General features: G+C 53.6%; 1 protein-coding gene across 1 annotated transcript in view; it reads right to left on the bottom strand.

Annotated features, from left to right (window-relative positions):
- The window catches only part of ACOT7 (acyl-CoA thioesterase 7), a 91804-nt gene that overhangs the window by 37967 nt on the left and 31889 nt on the right, over positions 1 to 21948 (bottom strand). Inside the window, exons 3-6 of the mRNA XM_081057353.1 lie at positions 18949 to 19105; positions 14030 to 14121; positions 8127 to 8241; positions 1754 to 1840 (exon numbers count right to left, since the gene is read on the bottom strand). Coding sequence (XP_080913479.1) covers positions 1754 to 1840; positions 8127 to 8241; positions 14030 to 14121; positions 18949 to 19105 — 451 coding nt within the window. The remainder of the gene's footprint in view (positions 1 to 1753; positions 1841 to 8126; positions 8242 to 14029; positions 14122 to 18948; positions 19106 to 21948) is intronic.

The following is a 21948-nucleotide window of genomic DNA, read 5'->3' as shown; positions in this document are numbered from 1 at the left end:
ATTAATATTGTAAGGCCATTGTGCGCACATTAAAAAATGTGCCTGAGTCAAATGAAGCAGTGTAGGTTCTGTAAATGAACATGACACACTGGCGATTTCTAGGACATTCGAACACGTCTCTCACTCCTTGCATCTCACTGCCGCCTCAGCCGGTGAAGACAGAGACTGCAAAAACGTGGACTTCCCAGCAAGGAGACAGCCAGGATGGAAATGCTACATCTCGGCAAACTTCCACCGTTTGAACGAAACAAGCAGAAATTCTAGCATGGAGTTTCACAAACTGCAGGTAGAACGGAGCTCTAGGAGGCTCAAAGACAATCTTAGCAGTTACAGCAGCCTGCGCTTCTGATTGTTAGGCTCAGAAGAGCAGGCTGTCCCCACTTCCAGGAGGGAGACAAGGGCTGGTGAAGAGGAACAAGAAAGCTGATGAGACCACAGGTGCACGAGGCCACGGCTATTCTCAGGGCAGAGAGATACCCTGTCACAACATTCACGGGCCTGAAAGGTACTGTGTGTTATCACGCAGAGCTTTCCTTGGGTAGGACCCAAGGTAATCAGATCCAAGAGCATTATAACTAGCATTCAGTTGAAAGAAGAAAACACCCATGAAATTGAAAGAAGAAAATACACAAAAGAGGATTAGTTTAAAAAAAGAAACAAACTTTAAAAATGTATCTCAAATCAGGGTGCACTCTCTTATTGTGACAGGCCCAGAGCCCATTATCCCAAGCTTCTCAACCCGAATGTGATCTGTGCCACTCACTCCTGGAACAAACTTCTGCAAAATGCCTCTCTGACGCTGTGTGAGGCCCTGGAGCCAATGCAATGAGTACGATCGAGCCCTGCTCCTGAGGCACTCCCTGGTAGAAACATCAATGTAACCCTGCATAGAGTGGCACCATTGAACTGGGTTTTGAGGGATGAATAGAAGTTTTCTAAATGAAGGCAAAAGGAGAGCGTGGCATTCCAGGCAATTGGAAATGACAGTGCAAGTGAATGGTATTGTCCAAGTGCCTGTTATGCCTGGGGAATGAAGAACAGCTCAGCACAACCAGAGCAGCAGAGCCCAAGCTGCCAGCACCCGCACACCACCGTCACGACTTTAATGACCATCTGTACCACTTAACAACGTTCTCCCCTTATATTTTTCTTTCAATTGACTTGTTTTTTAAAGTTTACTTTAATTTCATGAGATAACATCCATTAATTTATGGGCTTGATACTACTTAAATTTTCCCTAAATCGCAAAAAAATAATTACATAGTATTAAAATAAAAGTGTCCCTCCATGAATCTGGAGCCAAGCCCTCTTGTGTTCCAATTGTTTTTCCTGAGCTAAGTAAGAGCCTGTGTTGTTTGAGCTAGCATCTGACCAAAGGAAAAAACAAATGCAAACATCAGCAGCAAAAAGTTTATACAATTAGCCACTCTGTTAGTGGGTCATGACATTACTCCCTGGGGATGTCAGCATCCCCCAACAGGCCCGGCCCACAGGCAGCCACTAAACACCTCGTGGCTGTAAATTCCCTGGCTGTAAGGGACACTGTATTAGGATAGTCTTCCATCTGACTTTCATTGTAATTTTGAGGAGCCAACAATGTTCCCGTAATTTATTATGCAACCTCTTGAAAGTTTAAATTTGTGCTTCATTGAACACAAGAGCCTAAAGTGGGTCGGAGAGCAGCATGACTTCCCAGGGCATTGACAAGGACCCAGTGCAAGGGAAGGGAACAGCGACCGTCACTTATCCTTACCTCCGTGCACAAAGCCATGCAGTGTACAGTCCGAAGGCCCCACCAGGTGAATCAGGCTGGACTGGCTGTAGCCGACTGTGTTGGGCTCTGGAACGGCAAAGGGGAGACATGAGGCCATGGGACACACCAATTCCACAGCTGAACGCTCTGACCATACTCAGACCCCGACGTTCGCATGGTCACCGAAGGCAGACCATCAGCTTAAATCTGTTTCTCTAAGGAAAACCATGGTCTCAAAACAGGCTCCAGCCGGTGAAGGGGAAGGCTTTTGAGGATTATCAGCCGCTTTGTCAGTGGGTCATGACATTACTCCCTGGAAACACCAGTGTCGCCAGCAAGGCCCTGCCCCAACCCACGGGCAGCCACTAAACACCTCGTGGCGATAAGGTCCCAGGCTTTGAGAGGCCCTCCGTTAGGGTATAGTCTTCTACCGGACTTTCATTCCTGATTTTATAAACAGGCACCAACATTATTCCAGCAATTTGTTATACAACCTACCGAAAGTTTCAACTTATGTTTCATTAAACACAATGGTACTGGAGACTCAGAACCGGATAAGACGCCACAGATTCAGCCTCCCTGGACCCCACTCTGGGACCCCTGCCAGCCCTCAGTCCCTGACGAGCCCAGGGAGACAGCCCCCAAAGGTGTGCGGCTTTTCCCTGCCACCAGCCAGCCCTCCCGTCCCCCATTCACCTTCAGGACAGTGAATCCCTCACTCAGTGCTGTTGCTGAAATGTCTGTAAGAGGCTGCACTTCAAATAAAAAGATGAACCTAAGCCCCGCCTCCAGGAGGCGGGTGTTATACCTGGACCCTGACTCTTCGAACAGACGTGGCAACACTGATCTAGGATCTTCTGAGCGAACCACATGCTGCGCACGCCCGTCTTCCCAACGCCTCTGGGCAGGGTGGCGTTCAGCTCATCTGTTTCCTGCCCGGACAAGGGGGCCCATGCCCGTCCCAGCAACACCCAGCTGCTCAGTAGGCTGGCCCACCGGGACACACCACAGATGGGGAAAGGTCCTTTCTGTATTTGGCCAGAGACTAATCAGAGCAAGAAGTGATGTTGCCTAACAGCCCGGGGATGGTGCCACGAGGGTGGTCCCGATCCAGAGGGTGGTAACTGGATCCCCTAGGCACCCACAGTCCCCTCAGAGACTTTGTCGGAAGCTCCCCCACTGGGATTTCAAACTGAGTGGCTGCCCGAAGGTCATGAAACAGGAGCGCTGGAGCTCAGGTGAGCAGAGGCCACTAAGTATTTACTTCCAAACTCAGACACCTTCTGCTTGCTTTCCAGCCTCCCAGCTCACGCCTGAAGTGCCACCTGCTCTGAGGCTCTGTAGACAGCACAGGGAGCCAGAACCACTGCTCCAGGACCCTGAAGAGCTCCCGGCCGGAAGGGCCGTAGGCAGCATCGGAAGCCACAGGGTGGGTCCAGCTCTGGAGAGGGGTCTCATTTGTATCTGTGGTCAGTTGCATCTCCGGGGATTCTGGCCGCCGGCCTGCTCTCTGCTTCCCTCACTGACCCACTGTGTGTGACTGTTGGAGGCAGGCTCCCTGCCAAGAGGTCCCTCGGGTCTGTCCCGGGCTCTGCCGGGAGGACCCTTGTGCAGGCGCGGGAAGCAGCAGCCTGTCATCGAGTCAGCAGCTGGTGGGCAGAGTGGAGAATTCCCACTCGAGAGGCCCCATTCTAGCGACTTCCCATCCAGCCTACCCGTCTGCATGTGGCCAAGTGGTCCTGGCACAGGGACAACTCTGTGCAAAGGGACGAGGGCCGCACAAAAGGCTTCTGGGAAAGGCTCTCGAGGTGTCCCCTAGGACTGCAGTCAGTACAGATGACCTGCAGGCTTTACCCAAGGGAGGGGGTGATCCTGCTGCCAGCTGCCACTCAGCGCAGGTCTCCCAGGATGCGGGGGAGGGGGGTGTGCAGAACAGCAGACGACCTGAGACCTACTGGGCCTCAGGGTAACATGACGAGCCCGACACGCTGCCTGGAATGAGAAGAAAGGCCTGGGAGATGTCCAGGACTCCACCCTCTCCAGTTCCCACTGTCACTCAGAGTGGACAAGACACACCTGAGATCCTTGTGCTGTGGGAGAGGCGGTGACTGTCCCAGCTGATCAGGGCACACCCAGGGCCACGCCTACAGTGGCCTCAGGCACCCAGACCCTGCCTGCTGAGATCGGGTTGAGGGGGGCAGCCCAAGGAGCCACGAAAGATGCCCCAACCATCAGAGAACCCCCCGCCAGCACTGCCAGCCCACAGCACCCCCAACTTCAAAGACTGTCTCCCTGGGGCCTATCCTACTGCAAAGCATGGGGGCCGAGAGCCACAAGGCCCGGAGGACCAAGGGTCCCCCACGCTGCTTTCATTGGCTTTGTGTCCCCCTCGTAAAAGACAGGGAAGCAACTATTTCATAGTAAGCATGGAATCTACACGCCTCAGATTTGGCCCAATCTCAGGAACTGCTTTGCCCAGTTAAGAGATTTGCATGTGGACAAGGACAAATTTTTTAAATTTCACATAATGGAACGTTACATATAAAAATCTTGGTCATGTCAAATATCTACTTATTCAAATGACAAGCAATTTGAAATAACAACCTAGTCAAAGCAACGCACCCACTGTTCTGTAGCAATGTTTAAAAATATCAATTAAGCCATGTCTAATAATTTAATGTCCCTAGAATTTGCACTGATGAGCTTTTACTAAGTGGAAGCACCAAAATTCTGATGGGGAAAAACTACAGCCATGAACCACAACCTCCCTGTTGGTCATGAACCATAACTCACTTGGGTCGGGACTGTCTATTGAGACCCAGATGTGTGAGCCTTCCTACTCTTTCCCCTTTCGAAGTCACCCCGAAAGCTACCTGTTATAGATGGGGAGCTACAAGACCAAAAGGGCCTGAATCCCACCACTGGAGAAGAGGTCCTGATTCGGACTTTATAAGAAATACACCTCTACTGAGTGACACGCTAGGGTTTTAGGGTTTAGCTGCTACCATGACCTTGACAAGCACAGTACATAACCTTTGAACCCGCAACTTCAAAATGACCTGAGTGGAGAACCTGAGTTAGGTCCTCAGGGCAGCAACGAGCAAGGTTCAGCAGGGCCATAAACAAACACAAAAACTCCCCTTTTCTGTTTTCAGCTAAGGAAACTGAGGCACAGAGAGGTTAAGTCCCCATCCCCAGACGCAGAGCTGGGATTCAGACCCGGCCACCTGACTTCAGAGCCTATTTTCCTTGCCCATCACCCGCTGCCTACAATGAACGTTGATGGGCGCAGGATGATGGGGCCTGCAGACCGTCCATGAGGGGCACTGGGCACTCTGCTGGCGGCTCGGGGCTGATCAGCCTGTGGGTGTCCAGCACTGGCTGACCCCAGGGAGGCGGGGCCCAGGCCCGGCTGCTCAGGAACCAGGCTGGGCAGACGTGCCAAGACCCCAGCTGCACTGGCAGGGGGACCAGACTTCAGAGTGAACAGTTTTAAACCCAAGGGCCGGGGCTGATTTTGTCACAAACCCAACAAAGCGGACAGTCAGTTATGGCCAAATAATCTCTACACTATTGAAGCTGGGTAACTGATGGCCGTGAATCGAAGAGTTCAAGGTAGTTGTATTTTCTCTTGTCAGGTGCAGAAATCAATAAGAAAAGCTGGTTTTTAAGGAACTCCCAGACTCTGAAAAGACACCTGAAGGATGAGGTTGCTCCCTTATGGGGTTTGCTAGGCAATAGCTACAGACGGCTGAAATCTGGTTCTGATTTCAAAACGAATGGAGAGCAGCAGATACAGAGGAACTTGTGGGTGGAGGGGGAGAAGAAGGGTCAGGGGATGGGGCCACACCAGGTTGTGGAGGGGGTGCTCCCATGGGAAGGGACTGGAATGTTAGGAAGACCCCCAGTGCCAAGTACACACTCAACTCTTCACTGTGAGCTGCCGTCCCCATTGATACAAGCACACCCATCAAATCTAGCCCCTGCCAAGCCATCACACAGGACATGGTGGCTCGTTCTAACTGAGCCCATCCCTGGTCTGATCACTGCTTGGAGAGAAGCAGCCCCACCCACCTTGCCAGGGTGATGCCGATTCTGCCAGGAAACTGAAGCCGGAAATGTAGAGGATGTTTAAAAACAGTAAAGGAAGAATGGAGAAGTGACTTCCTGAAGAAGTGTTGATAAGCCAGGCCCTAACCCAACCATCTGACAAACATGCATTTTTCATGGCACACAGAAAAGCGAAAAATAAAAGCCTGTAAAAATCTATCAAGAAATCTTAAAATTCAGAATGCCACCTTTCATTAACATCATTGGAGAATATAGATTCTGAAAAACATTATGGATCAGATTTATAATCAAACAGAGAAGGGCAGACAGAAAACAATCTTATGAGTGAAGGAATTTAAACTGATTGAAAACCATGAGTAATTTTAATTTCCTAGACAGTCGGTTAAAGGAATAAACCAGCACCTCACCTCACGGTTTCAAAGCCTGAGACCTGGCCTCGGCCCCCGCCCCAAGCACTTGCCCGAAATTAGAACGATTGTGGGTGGGTCCAAGCAGCCCTACATGCCACCCAGCTCCCCCTTCCCTGCTGCTGATGGGCTGACATTGTCTCGCCCCTCTGTCTCTTATGGATTTGGGGCCCACCTGGGTAATGCACCTCATCTCCAGATCCTTAATTTGATTTCATCTGCAAAGGCTCTTTCTGCAAATAAGGTCAGTCACGGGGTCCGGGGATTTGACGGGGATGTGTCTTCTGGGGGACCAGCCCACTCCAGCTTCTCTCTCCCAGGAACAACCTCAGCACCAAGTCTGCACCTTTCCTAAAATAACTCCGGTCCCTGTGTCACTCTGCAGGCCTCCATGCCCCTGGCAGACCTGCCTACTTGCCTTCCCTCGCGAAAGCAGGACCTGGGCTTGGGGTTTAGGGCCTGGATAAGCATGACTCATCAGAAGAGATGGCAGTCCTGTCTGGTGGCTTACTGTTATAACCTGATCGTCTATTTACATTTATGTTTGAAAGATACCACTTCACAGGGGTTTCATCAAAGCAGCAACATTCTTATTAATACTGGCAGGTAATTGCTTGTTCTTTTGTTTTTGAAAAGCAGATGTGCAAATAGAACAGAAACCAAGCTCCATCCACCCCACTGGCCTTTGCTTCGGGCACGTTGAGGTAGGGGCTTGGGAAGGATAAGGGAGAGCCGAGCACGAGGACATGCAGATCTGAAGCCTCCTGAGCAAACTGCGGAGATCCTGCCTGAGAAGTCAAGTGCACACGGCCAGACGGCGGAACTCAGACCCCAGAGAGCCCCTGCACACCTGCCGGGAATTCACCCGTTTTCCGCATGCCAAGTGTGGACCACAGCCAGGAAGGTATGGCGGGGGGCGGGGGGTGCATTAGCAGGACCAGGCAGAGCCCGGAGGGCGCAGAGCCCGGAGGGGCGGCTACTTAGGAGCAGCAACCCCAAGAGGAGAAGGGATTAATCGGGCAGGTACTCCGACAGCTGCCAAAGACTAAATCAGGACCCCAAACAGCACCCAAGTCTAGTCGCCCTGTGTAACTGGGCAGGGAACAGGGACACTCATCACAGGGGCTGCTGTCACACAGAGGCAGAGGCACAGAGCACGTTCTGGAGTCTTCTCCACACGGATGAAATTTGGTGACAGTGCGCAGAGGAGGGGTGACACACGGTACCAGAAGACCCACCATCCCCAGGGCTCGTCATGTCCCCTCGGCAACAGACACCCCCAGAAGCCCTGCCCTGACATGTGTCTGCACCAGGGAGCTCTCTGTAAGGACTCAGGGAAGAAAAGGCCTTTTGGCTTTTGGGTAGACACTTTGTTAAAGCCGGGCCACCCTGGACTTGAAGACAAAATGATGAAGGTCGGGAAGGATGTCACCCTAAAAGGCTGTGTGCCCGGCAGAGCTTTCTTGCCGGTCAGCGAAGTCGGTCTATTTACCAAGGCAACGACTGGGTGTGCAGGCCGGTGAAGGATATTCGGGAAAGCTGCTGCCGTTGGGTGGGTTTTTTATGAGATGGAAATCCCATCACAAACATGCTCCTGCGTGAACTTGGGGGAAAGACACAACCAAAGCCAAGTCTCCGTGAGCAGGTGTGTCTCTGCCTGGGCAGTGCAGCCCCGCCACACACGCCGCTTTAACGCACAGCCAGATGCGTGCTCCTCCCCACCGGCTGTACCGAGATCTCCAGGGACTTGCGCAATCCTGTCATCCTAGGGGCCTGTCCGGCTCACGGGCCCCAAGAGGCGGGGCGTTCATGGATGGACCACCTTTGTCATCTGCTGTTGGATGTCAGTCACCGGCCCGCCATCCCCGTAGCCCGCACCCCAGCCCGGCTCTTACCTGGGTTTAGGACGGGCTGGACAATGTCCCCGTTCCTCCACTTGGTCTCCATGCGCTCCAGCTTCTGGGCCTCGTAGCGCTTGCGGCCCTCCTCCTCCTGCTCCTGTCGGGAGTACTGTGGGGAGCAGACAGGGCTCAGCCCTCGGCACTGGGCTCCATCGCCACCCCTTCTCTCCCCTCCCTGGCGAGCAGCCCAACCCCCAGGCTCACGGCTCTCCTTTGTATAATGGGAATGATCCTTTTTCTGATAATATATATTTATTATGCATAATAAAAACACAGGTGAAAATCTCAGGTAATCGCCCCACCCCCACCTGAGATAACCTAGGTCAAATGTTTCATTTATATCCTTCCTGAAATTATTTTCATACCCGTGTGTATATAAAAAGTTCTACCGTGCTGTTTATGAAGTTTGAAAGTAAGAGTATTTCCTCCTCTCGCTGTATCAACATAATTTATGTGATGGATCCATTATAAACAGGCCTTTAGCTTGCTCCCAGTTTTCAACTATGAAAACAGTATCTCAGCCGCTCAATCATTTCACAACTGCCCCATTCCCTCCTAGGATTCGTGTCCCGAGAGAACAGGTTCCTGGAGTGCCCCCCCCCAACACCTGCAGCCTTGCTCTGCTGCCCCCCAGGCCAGTTGAATAGGTTACACGTTTGCAGGGAACGTGCAGCCAAAGCTATGAGAGTCCCTCTGAAGCTCTCCTAATGGATCACAGGGGTTTTGACCCAGGAAGTTAAAAATAAACACGAATATAAAACTTAGCACAAAAACTGAGGCTCCTGGGTCCTTTGGGCACAAAAGGGGAGGCTGGACCCTCCCGCACCCACTGTCTTCCAGCCCAGTAGGGAACCCCCCTCCAACCCCCACCGGAGCCCCTCAGAGAGGCCTCAGGCAGGTCCACGGGCCCTCACCCTCCCTGCTGACCACTGCCTGGCCACTCTCCTTTTGACTACTTGACTTCCACGCTTTCATTCACTCAACCAGCATTGCCGTGGAAGAGCCACCAAGCTCTGGGCCCCTCGTGCTCCCCTTTGCTCCCCGCTGAAAGCTCTCTGACTTAAGCAAATTTATTTCAGATAGCAATTTCAGATTTTCTTTCAAAAAACACTTTGAAACGTCTTGATTATCCTGCTCGTGGCTCTGCTCCAAATTTCCATGGTTTAATTATGATTCTCTCAGGTTTCAGAGCCCGTCTTGGAAGGAGGCTACAAAAGGAGCTGAGTGGTTTGTTCAAAAGAAACAAACCGTGGAGAGGAAGCTGCAGTAGACAAGTTAACCTCTTCCTGCATAAATACACGGCTTCCTAACGTTCCACCACACAAAGCAATGACTGTAAAAGTAGAGTTTGTGCTGTGTCTGTCTAGCAAAATTCATGGCTGAACTTAAGTGTCCACAAGAAACGCCATTTAAAGAGTTTTTTAAAAAGAGCTGACTCCCTGGTCTAATAAATCCTCGTGTGTGCACGCACTTGTCAGAGCCCTGCAGTCTCACAGGGACTGGCTGATGGAGGCCCCCCGTCCTGACACGAGCCACAAGGACAGAGAAATGCAGCCTCCTCACGAATGCTTCCCTGCCGGCTTCAAATCTGGGGACATAATCACTAGAACATTCTAGTGATGGACTGGCACCCAACTCTCACCGCAAGTGTTCATCAAACCTCACTGATTTGAAGCAGAAGACAGCTCAGCCCAAACGTCCAAGACGACAGTCTGTGCAAGCCTCTTAACTCAAGCACGTTTAGATGATGGGAAAAAACAAACTATCCATTCTCCAATGGCCACTCCAGCCTCTCCAAGGCTGCAGCTGCCCCTCCAGCCACTGCAGTGGTCTCATTTTTGCCTCAAGGGCCACTGAGATCCCTGTTCCCTGGGCAAGAAGGTGGAACAACGTGGCAAAATGACACTGCACAGGGTGGGCAGCTGGGCTTCTCCCAGGGAGAGGCACACAAGCAGTAAATCCATGCATGTGCACACGTGTGTCTGTGTGTGTATCTGAGAGAGAGGGAGAGAGGAGGGGGGGTTTGAGAGAGAAAGGAGGAGGGAGAAGGGGGAGAGAGAAGGGAGGAGAAAAAAGGAGAGAAAGGGGGAGGGGTATGTCTGAGTGTGAGGTGTGTGGGAGATATCTATACACACATGTGTGATAGCTACACGTATGAGAGAAGTGTCTGTTCATACCTATATGCATATGGGAGACATGTGATCTACATGTGTTTAACGTACACACACGTGAGGTAAGTGTGAGATACACACACGTAGAGAGAGAAGTGTGTGTTCTTAAATAAGTGGCAGCTCTCTGTACAGGGATGGCAGGACACAAGGAGGCCTTGTGGTCCATCTCCCAGCAGAGGACAGCACAGGCACACCTCACCTCGTTTCACCGCTTCACAAATGTCGCCTTTTTTATGCATTGAAGGCAAGACCCTCCACCAGCAAACTCCCTCTATTGCAGTGGTCTGGAAAGAGCCCGCAGTATCCCCAAGGTCTGCCTGTGAACGCCCTTTTGAGCTGGAGAAAGACGCTGAGCTTTCCAGGATCACACGGGGACTCCAGCTGGGCCGTGCCAAGGAAAACAGGCCCATATATCAAAACGACTGAAGGCTTCTACGTGGGCCTACCATGTGTGGGAAGGAGAAAGCTCAGATAAATATCACCAATGGCTGCAGCTGGGAGCTGTGTGGCTTCTCCCATCTGGAGCTCTCTGCTTCCTCTCCATGGAGCGGGGCCAATGGCCAAGTTGACATTAACGTCTTATAAAGCCCTGCTGAACAAAGGCAGTAAGTGGGAAAGCTACTGGCGGCTCCTGCAGGACGTGGGAGGGAGAGCAGTGGAGAGGGGCAGTGGGGAGAACTGCCCTGTCCCTATGGAGAGGGGATGGGAACTAGTGGAGCCTGATACCACCCCCGCTTCCACTGGCCAAAACCCAACAGAGCTCAATGGGCCCTCAGGAGCCAGAAGGAAGCAAAAGCTAATGTTCTGTCCAGGAATCGTCCTTGAGTGTCATGCCCTTTAGATGTACCAAAAGGCACTGAAGCCAGACATACGGCCCGCTAGAAATCTCTGAAGTTTGTAGCATCTGAAAATTCAATCAGTAAACTGTGTTTGAGCATTTACGTGTCATGTGGCTAATTTAACACCAAGGGCTTCACAGCAAAGATGAAAGTGAGGGTAGGTACGCTGGTAGTTTCTAAAGAGAACAGTCACTGTGCCACAGTCACTCCTGGTTCTTGGGTCTTAAAACCCCCAGTTAGTGCTACTTGAAAACGAGGCCATTTCCATGTGTAGAGCAGCAGAGAAAGAGGGCAGGCCCAGGCAGAAGGGGGAGGGGGGCAGAGGGAGTGGGGGCAGGGGGAGTTGCGGGGGTTGGGGGGCTGGACTGAAGCCGTGTTCTCGACTTGAGTGTCCGTCACCACTCCTGTCCACCCGGAACCTGTGCAGTGCCCTTATTTGGAACTAGGGTCTGTGCATCTGTGATTAGCTGATGTCATTCTGGGACCCTAAATCCAATGATTTTGTCTATATAAGGAAAGTCAGACACACAGACACACACACACACACACACACACACGGAAATGGTCATGTGACAATGGAGGTAGAGGTTGAAGTGACCGCAAGTCAAGGAATGCCTGGGATCACCAGGAGACACCACAATGGAAGCGGTAAGGAAGGGTCCACGCCCAGAGGCTTCCGAGGAGCGACACCTTCAGTTTGGACTTCTGGCCTCGACTGGGAGACAATAAACATCTGTTGTTTTGAGCCCCCAGCCGGTGGCTTCTGTCAGAGCAGCCCGGGGGAAATGCACAGGTGGGATGTATAGGAACCGTCCAGCTCACACCTGGCCCTGAGCACCCACCCGCTGCCCTCACGTGGAGTGGTGGGTTCCCCTGATGCTGACTGGGTGCTCTCATGGTACCCAAGGATGCACCCACCGGCCCGACCCAGGCCAAGGTCTAAGCGCCCTTCGGTTCAACAAGGAGCGGGCTCCTGTCACCAAGACTTTTTTAAGTCTGGACTACGTGGCAGCTAGCCACCCACTCGGGCCCTGACTGCCCTCTGGGGGGCCAGGCCCAGGGAGTGCCCCCCACAGGCTTCCATCTGCAGTGGTGCAGAAGTGAGTCCCCCATGGCCCTGGGTGGCCACAGGTGGAAGGCAAAGAAGCCTCCCACAGGTGGGAAGGGCCTGTACCTGGGAACCCCATGATCGGGGAAGGGGGAGGATCTGAGGAGGACAGGGACCTTCGGTGCCAGAAGCCCCCAGTTTCTCTGTGAGTTCTATAAGCAAAATGAGCAGGAACCAGTTCCTAACTGTCTGGTTCCCAGTTCTATTCTTTTCTAAAATGTGTTCACTATACATCTCCATGGTAGAGAAACAAATGCACCTCACAGGGGCAGATGCTGCTGGAGCCCCAATCTGTTTCCCTCCAAGAACTTTCTCCTCACAGGCATGAGAGCAGAGAGCAGAGGGCCTCCACAGAGGGGCCATTCACATGTGTCCTGGGGACATCTGGGGACTTGGGAGTTACAGGAGAAGGAGGTGAGGGAGTAACGCCTCCATCAGCCAAACGTTCACCCTCGCAGAGCCTGCCAGCCCAGGAGCTCCCAGGAATGAACACAAGGAAATCTCTTCATGCAAACATGCGTCTGTCCACAGCAAAACCAAAATGAGATTAAAAGGAAAAAGGCTGAAACCGAGATGTCCATTTCCTCAGGAGCCAAGAAAAGCTGAGAAGGGCAGTGGCTGGCTTGGGCCAGGCGACCTGGCATCCTGGCTCTCAGCATGTAAAGATTAGTAACAGAAACCTCATTTCAATTGGAGTTGGGAAGGCTCTCACACCTACCACTCATTGTCAATTACCCCAAACCAGAAGAGAAATACTTTCCATCTCCAACAGGAAGATGTCTTCTACTCTTACTACTCCAGCAGGAAGAAGGATGTTCTCCTTGCCTGGCAACCACTCAACCAATGAGAAGCCACGACACTTCGTATTCCCAGTGTCCCCCAATGGACTCTTTGTTTACAACATCCCCTCTGCACTCCCCCTTTCCTCTATAAAACAGCAGTCATCTCCTTTGTTCTTTAGACTTGTGGGTTGTTCACCAATTAGACCCAAATTGCAATTCTTTGTTGTTCCGGAATAACCATGTTGCTGGAAAAATATCTGGTTGGCTGGCTGTCTAAGGTCAACAGACCTCACTAAGCATGGTCCCGTCATCCGCCTTTCCTCTGGTACGTGAATATGATAAAGGGTCCTCCAGGAGGGGTGCCCATGGGGTCTGGGCCAACCTATACTCGCACCCCCAGCTTGAATTAAACCTACACTGAGGGCCGGCCCGGTGGCTCAGGTGGTTGGAGTGCGGTGCTCCTAACGCCTCAGGCCGCCGGTTGGATTCCCACATGGGCGAGTGAGCTGCGCCCTCTACAGCTAAGACTGTGAACAGCGGCTCTCCCTGGAGCTGGGCTGCCGTGAGCAGCCGGAGGTCAGCTGAGCTGCTGTGGGCTACAGTGAGTGGCTGGCTGGCAACCGTGAGTAGCCAGCAACCATCGTGAGCGGCTGGCAGCCAACAAGAGCTGCCGTGAGCTGCTGTGAGCAGCAGACCAACGACCGACTGCCTCAGCCGGGGGAGCACAAGGCTCATAATACCAGCATGGGCCAGGGAGCTGTGTCCTATAACTAGACTAAGAAACAAGGGCTTGAAAACTGGGGGCAGGGGCAAAACAACAACAAAAAACCCGCATTGAGACCCCAGACAGTGACGCGCCACCCCAGCCCCTGCTGTTAGTCTCCTGGGACGCCTCCCTAGCAGAACGATCACAAGAACGCCCACCAACGCCCACCGTCACAAGCGTGCCCAGCCTCTGCCATGTGCCCCCAGTGAGACACGGAAGGGGCCTCCTTACCACAACTGGAGGCACCTCCAGGACCTTGCCCACGTCCTTCAGCGACAGGGGCACGTACCACAGGGTGGCCTTGTTGGTCAGCTTTTTGGTACCTTCAGAGAAGAAAACCACATGAGTGATGTTCTAGGGAGAGAGGGCGGGGAAAGGGTGCGCCAGGAATCGGGCAGGTGGGCTGAACCGCTACGACCTGCGACTCCTGATACCCAAGGCCTTCTTTGGCCCTGAGGTGCAAGTGTGGGCCCCCCAGAAAGAGGACCCTCCTCCCCAAGTGCTTCCCCTGTCCAGAGGCTGCTGTGAGGACTTCAGACCATCCCGTTTAAGCCTGCGGACTCCCAGGTCCATCGGCTTTGTAGCACTTTCTAACACAGAGGGCTCACACCTGGGGGCACCCACACCAGGCATGCCCGTCTTCGCAGGTGTTTTGACAGAAGGGAAGTCTGATCATTAACACACCCTTCTGTAGAAGCCTCTGAGGAGCTGTCAGGTAGAGAAGGGCAATGGGGAGAGGCAGATGGGCCTCGGGTGAACCCCTCGCTCAGCCACCTCCCAAAGAGGGGAACAAAGCTGGCGCCGTGACACGCTGAGCTCAGGTCTCTACCAACAGATCCAGCCGACACTGATTTGGAGAACTCCTCGCTGAGAAACTCGAGGTCACAACACTGAGGGATCCACCCACCTGTCTAATGTTGCTGCTGAGAAGAGCGGCTCCCTGACAGGGCCATGACTCACGGACGTCAGGCTCAGTGGGACGTGAGGGCAGAGACCACACACACAACCCGAGAAGGGGCGGTGGCCAGGCCACAGGCCGGAGCACAGCTCTGCACACAGCCCGTCAAGGCCCATTTCTGCGGCCCTGGGGACTTCCTTAGCGCTCCCTCCTGTACTGTGGAAGGCGCCAGACCATACGTTTGGATTTGCTGCCGGCCTACTCAAAGTTCCAACCTAGAAGCCTCCAGATGGAGTGCCGAGAGACAGGCTGTGGGCTGGTGATTCCACTCTGGGCAGAATGACAGAAGACACTATCTTCCTTGGGGTACTGAGCCCGGCCTTGGGACAGAATGGGGCTGCTCCACCAGCCAAGAACCATGGGCCAAAAGAAACCACTTGGTCCACGCTGCTCATTTGTACAGGAGGAGCTGGAACCCAGAGAGGTCAAGGGGTCTGCCCAGGTTCACACAGCAAGTCAGTGCCATTCTGAGTATAGACCCAGGCCTCTGGGATCCCAGTAATTTCAGGGAAGTATCTGCAAGGATGCCTGTAAAAAGTTGCCTCTTCAACATGGAAGAGTCCCAAAGTGGAGGGGCACAGTGAAATGGGGAGATAGAGAGGAAGTGGGGGAGGTGGGGAGAAGCCCAGCAAACCCCTCCAGGATATCTCACTTCCTACCAGTTCCTTCTCAAGGTGAACCCAGTGCTTCAGTTTCCTCCCCTAAACACAGCCCCAAAGGCCAAGCCAAGTCCTGGGGGGTCAATTAGAAAGATGGCACCATCAAGACAACAGGCTTCCGCGCCTGGGAACCACAGGCAAATACAGGAAAATATTTTCACTGCACTTTGACTGAAAGTGAATCTGACAACCTGCTTTTGGGAATAAAGATTTCCTGTTTGACTCAGCTAGAGCCAGCCTGACAAGCTGGTTTCCATGGAAACCCCGAGTGGCCCTCCTCCAGACCTAAATGAACGCCATGCAGCAAATGAGGTAAAACATACTAATTGCGCTTTCTCCATCATTTAATAAAACCATCAAAAGACAACTGCAGCATTAAAAACATCTATTTTAAAATCTTAAGAGCTCCCTGCTATTTTCTGGAGCAACTCGCAGCAATCACGTCCTAGATAGCTTAATATTTTGACAGTTTCCAGAGATGAATGAGCCATCCAGAAGACAGAGGTTTGCTGGTTTGACTGCTGGTTTGTCTGCGTGTGCTCACTCAACTGTCTCCCGACAGGGGACACACCCCCATGGAAGGGGACACACGGAAAGGGGGACCCCTGCCTCCTGGGGTTCAGAAACACAGAGACGGCACGCAAACAGCTCCATGGCTCAGCCTTGTCGGGCTGTTTGCCCGCCGACCTCAGTCTCCCTGCCCCTAGCCAGCATACACTGACCCAAACATGCGAAGACAGAGAGATCACAGGTGCCCTGATGAGCCAGGGAGACGCAAAGATGAGAGAAAGAAAAGCCCTTCAGCAGGAGTTCTGGGGCAAGACGACCCAGTCGGGGAGAAAAGCCACGGCCCTCGGGACCCTAAGCTCACTGTCCACATCTGTGACATGAGGGAAGCCGGGGGGTCTGGCCCCATCTCAAAACGCTGAGCAGTGCCAGCCTGCCCTTGGCTTGTCCGAGCACATTTTCTCATCGGCACAATAGGATAACAGTGCCTACTCCACTGTCCCAAGGGTGGTCACCTGCAGCAGTGCGCCTCACGGCCGCTTCTCCGCTTTGCGGGGCAGTTTCTGGTTCTGTGCACCCATCTACAGGGAAGGAGCAAGGCCGAGAGCCGTGGTGGCCGGGGACGCTCAGGAGAGATGGACAACATCCACACCGGCAGGCCGGGGCCCACGGCTGTGGTGTCACCCTCTCCGCCCTTGCGCCAGCATGGACTCTGGGCAAGAGCCTCCTGCCTCTGTCCACTCCTACCAGCAGCGGGTCGGACCCTTTACAAAATCAGCGTGTCATTCTTGACAACACCCTCTGTCAGCTTCCCATCATCCTCCGTGTAGAAACCCAAACCTTCCTGAGAACCTCCCATTCCTCCATTCATCCCTTCGTTCACTCATCAACTCTTGGTTCTCCGTGTTATGAGCCAAGCTGCCAGGAAGAGGAAGATTTGATCGTTTCCCTCAGAAGTACATGCCCCAGCGTGGGGTTTCTCAGCCTCGGCACTATGGACCCCTGGGCCAGACCACTGCTCGTAGTGGGGCGTCCTGGGCACTAATGTGAGGAGTAGCACTCCTGGCCTCTGCTCACTGCAGGCCAGTAGCACTATCCCTATGGTGACCACCAAAAGCGTCCCCTTGAAAACCACCATGCTGGGGTCGAGCCAGGACCCCGGGTGTCGCCATCATGCAGCTGTGGAGAAATGCCTGGCGCATGTCTGAGGAGGTGACGTGGGCACCGAGCTTGGAGACAACGGGATCCCGCAGAGGGACCCAGTGAGGTGCACTGCACACCCCAGATGCCCCAACCTGAAGATGCAGGTGCACCCTCGACAGAGCAGGGTGGGAGGCAATGCAGAGCCCGGGTGGTCAGTAGGGGGCCTCTCTCACTACGCCCGCCTGTCAGGTATTCTCCTCAGAGGCAGCTCCCAGCTGCACCCCACCAGCAGACCTGCACGTTCCCTGGAGGTAAGGTTCAGACTGGCCCCCAGGGCTGCCCGCCCCTCCTCCAACAGGCAGGCATGTCCCAATCTGCCCCCAACCCCGCGCCCTCCACCGAGGGTGGAGGGAGGTGCATGCTCCTTCCCCCATTTCCCTGGGGCCTGACAGGGACTCAGGACCGAAGCAGGGAGGTGACCGGAAGCGCCAAGGAAGGCCTTCCTGGCTCCTCGCCTCTCCTCCCCACCCCCACTCTGTTTATGGGGCTTCCTCTCGGGCTTTGGCTTCTCACGTGCTGGAAAGGGGGCCTCGATGCTGGGAACCTGGAACGCTGGCCCCATCCCCATTGTCACTGACTCCCTGACACTGGAAAACCACGATGACGAAACAACGCTGCTGAAACTGCTATCGATAAGTGAGCGTAACCATCTAGAGAGACAGGGAACACAGCCACCTTCCTCTTCTGTCAGGAGGGGAAGCTCAGACCCAGCACAGCACAGGGGAGGAGGGCTGGGCCAGCTAGGGGTGGGCAAACCGTGGATGCCGGGGAGGACAACAGGGACCCCAAGGTCGAGGTGCGGCAACAATGCCCAGGCATGCGTGTCTGTGCCACAGCCTGAGCCCCACATCTGATGGCAGAGTTGCCCACTGCGTGCAGGGCTCAGACCAGACACACCGTACGGGCACGCTAACTGCTACCCCCCACCCAGGCCCTTGCTCAGCTGAACTGTTCACTGTGCTGTAGCCGCACCTGCTGAGATCACCAGAAAGCTCTGGATGAGTAACTGTGCTCCTAGCCCCTGGGGGAGAAGCCTGGAGCCCCCTACAGAGCACTGAGCATAGCACTCTATGTCAGCCACAGCTGAAGAGGGGTGTCGGGAGGAGGGTACAGACCCATCAGCGCCTTCCTCCAGAACCAGTGTGGACTCTCCCGTGCACAGGCTGGGTGGCCTGCGACAGAAAGGTGGGCAGCATAGGGACGAAGGGGCCTGCCTTCCTAGGCAGCAGCCGGTTATAAAAAGCAGCCAGTGCCAGTGGGAACCGGAGCCACACTCCCCTGCAGAGCCCAGTGGGAGGATGAAAAGGGGTTTCCATGGTTACCACGCCAAGGAAGAGAATATTTGGATCAAACTGGAGTCAAAGGTTCCCCCACTGAGCTTCCACCGAAGCCTGGTTTGTGGGCAGGGGCTGGGGCAGGCCTCCTGGGGGGCAGGGCAGCTCCACCCTGCAGGGCTGTGCAAGGAGGGCAGGGAGAGGCAGCAGAGGGGCCGGGCGCTGTGCCTTCCCAATCACTCCCACCCCTCTGCCCGGGACAAGCTGGAGGGAAGGCAGGATGAGGCAGTGGTTGTACGCTCAGGGCCAGAAGGCCAGTGCCTGAATCCTGCTCTGGGGCATGGTCTCGGGCTCACCGCTTAACCAGTCTGTGCTCCGTTTCCGTCTGCAGAACGAGGAGGACAGGAGTACAGGGAGGTCATTTGTGGCGAGCGTTAGGACCAGCCTCTCGAGCTGAGTCAGCCCTCAGTGCACATGAGACGGCTCCTGCCCTGTCATTGTTGTCACCACTGTTCCCACCGAGCTGGCGCGGGAGCATGCGCCCGTTACCTGTGAGGATGTTTTCAGACATCACGTGGACCTGGACTTCGACGGAGTGCTTGGAGGTGTAGGTGATCTCTGCGCTGACATGGGCCACCTCGCCAATGCACATGGGTGACAGGAAGTCGGTGCGCTCCACCCGGGCCAGGGCAGCCACGCAGCGCTCCTGCAAAGACCAGACACGGGTCAGCCCGGCCCCGCGAGCCTCCACCCTCGACATGCACCCCCAAAACTGCCTCCAGGTTTCTCCACTGTGAAAGTAACATAATTTATTGACACCACACAGTCCTAAATGCAAAACCTCAGGAAATGTAGAAATGCCCCACGGGAACCACGCCCCCAAGCTGTCGCTTACGTGATTCTGAGGGGTGGGATTACTGGCGGCTTTTCCTTTTATCTAATTTTTCTACAAAAGGCGAGCATTACTTGCATAATGAAAAGTGAAAAGAGACACACATACTCATTACGGAAAATAAGAAACACACTGAAGTAGACAGAGCAGAGAAAATCACTCCTCCCATCCAAAGATAACCACCGTTTCTATTTTGGGATCTTCCTTTCTGGGCTTTTTTCTCCAAGAATAGGGGTTCTACTGGTTCATTTGTTCCTTTGCCTGGATCCCTTTTTCGCAGCTTAGTCTTATATAGTTGTGCAAAAGCTAAATTGACACTTTCACAACCTGCTTTTTTTTCACTCAACAGGAGGAAAATAACCTGCCGCGTTATGACAAGCTCTTAGCAATCACGGTTCTTTTATTTAAATGTTATTTATCCTTCAACCAGGCAACCTATCCTCATGACTCCAAATTCAAGGGAAACAAAAGGGCCCCAGGTCTGCATCTCGGCACTTGTCCTGGTCACAGGGCGCCCTGGGCAACCGATGGGCACAGCCAGGGAGCACGTCACTGGGGTTTCCAGCTGCAGGGCCTCCACAGCCCACCCGGGAGCTCATCTGTCGGAGTGTGAGCGACTTCCTCGCTCCTTTCGTGACATTTTTTATGACTGCCTTTCCCAATACTCCATCGCAAAACCACTTCAGTGGCCAAACAGAATGGGGTGTTCTCACTGCAAACAGTTCTGTGACAGGCATCCTACTAAGACTGTCTTCAGTACCGGGGATTGTGTCCTGGGTGGAAAAGACAAACACTTTGACGTATGTTCCCAGGGTACTTCTCAGCGGGACAGTAAGTGCTTGACGTGACCTTGGTGCTTCCTGGCACCAGCCTCATTTTTCATCTGCCAACCAAATGACACCAAGGACACCTTGTGTTAGAGCCGAGACTGTGGATCCTCATTGCCAAACGGAGCACTTAGCCCTTTGATGACTTTCTGCCCGAAAGCAACTGTCTTTTTCAGGATGTTGGACTTCAGGGGTCTGAGGTGCTCCCTGGACCGGGCAGGGTGTGGGGAGCAGGAGACAGGGCTCTCAGCTGAGCCTGTCAGGCCCACTGACAGCCTGGGTGTTCGCTTTCCCAGTTAATCCTCCTCACAGCACCCCTTCCGCAGGGGTTGGAGATATCAGGCTTGTCAGCAACTGTCAGTTCGAGCCCTGCCATCCGCCACCTGCTGCCCCCATGGCACCAATGCACAGCTCTCCCACCTGCACCTGGTACCTGGCAAACATACCAATTCCCTGGCCAAGCCCACAGAACCTGCCTCTGTGAGGAACATCAGAGGACTTCCACCTTTCCCCCTCCCAGGTGACTCTCAGGCACACAGGGTCGGGGGCTCTGTGATAGTTTCTGTTCCTAAAAATGTCCCACCGTCAGGTCTCAGCGAGGCAGGTGATTAGGGTGACTGGGAAAGGTTCTGGGGCCAAGCTGTGCATTCGCGCTCCTATGGGCTTGTCCCCCTCCCCCAATACATACACAAGTCACCTACTGAGGCTAAAACAACACGGGGAATACCAAGCTTCACCTTTAAGTAAATGTACGTGGCTACAGCACCACCCACTGGCAGAAAGCTGGAAAGGCAGCTCAGTGAGCGGGGCAGGAATGAGACCAGCCTCTGGGCAGCTTCTGGGGATTATCCAAGCACCGCTGGTAGGACCAAAATGGAACTAAACCTGGTGTCTTTATTGGAGTGTTAAATCATGGTATGGACATGCCCACACACAGATACCATATATGTGTACATTAATATTTTTAACGGAAACAGCTTGTCTCTCCTCTGCATATCTGAGCCTGGGATGGACCTGAGCCTTTTATGGCTCCAAAGGGCTCCTTCGTTTGCAGTATTTACATAGTCAGGCACTGCGCTCTTTGTAAAATACAGACATAAATGGTAACAATGGCTGCTGCCAGGATTCAAGCGTGGAGAGGAGTGAAGATTAGGTGAGTGAACTAATGGGTCCAGAAACAGCTCTTATTACTACTCTTCTTTGGGTGCACGGGCCCCACACCACCCAGGCCACCCTTGGCTGATGCCAGCTTAAGAGGATGCAGTGACCTTTGGAAAGCCATCTCACTTCCCTAAGTGGAAACGCACTCAGCATGGTTGATATCACATTGAAAGCACATTAAACAGAAGCTCTCTATAGGGTGCCTATTCCAGACACATGCTTCCGGCAATCACAGAGACTGGAGGAAATGAGGGGGAGCCGTGCAGGTATCTGGGAAGAGCGGCCCAGGCAGAGGGAAGAGCCAGTGCAAAGGCCCTGGGGCAGGAGAGCTAATGTGGCCCAAGACAGTGCTGAGGAGGAAGAGAGAAGGACCGAGAGCTGGAGACGGACACGGGTGGGCAAGGTAGGGGCAGGACTAGTGTGGATTTAGGCTTTTACTCCACGTGAGATGAGACCCACTCCCATAGTGATGTGCTCTGGCTTCGTGGTTAAAGGGTCTCTCCGACTGCTGTTGGAGAACAGATGAGGGGAGCAGAGACCTGTTAGGAGGCTGTTAGTAATTGGCTTGAACTGGGTGGCAGTATAGCTGGTGAGTAAGGCTCGGATCTGGAAATACCCAGCAGAAGGAGTCAACAGGACTGGCCAGCAGTGTCCAGGGAGTGAGAGTTA

The sequence above is a fragment of the Rhinolophus hipposideros genome (genome assembly GCF_964194185.1).
Source record: "Rhinolophus hipposideros genome assembly, chromosome: 8".
NCBI lineage: Eukaryota > Metazoa > Chordata > Mammalia > Chiroptera > Rhinolophidae > Rhinolophus > Rhinolophus hipposideros.
The sequence above is the reverse complement of the archived record's forward strand: the minus strand, read 5'-3'. Positions and strand labels throughout refer to the sequence as shown.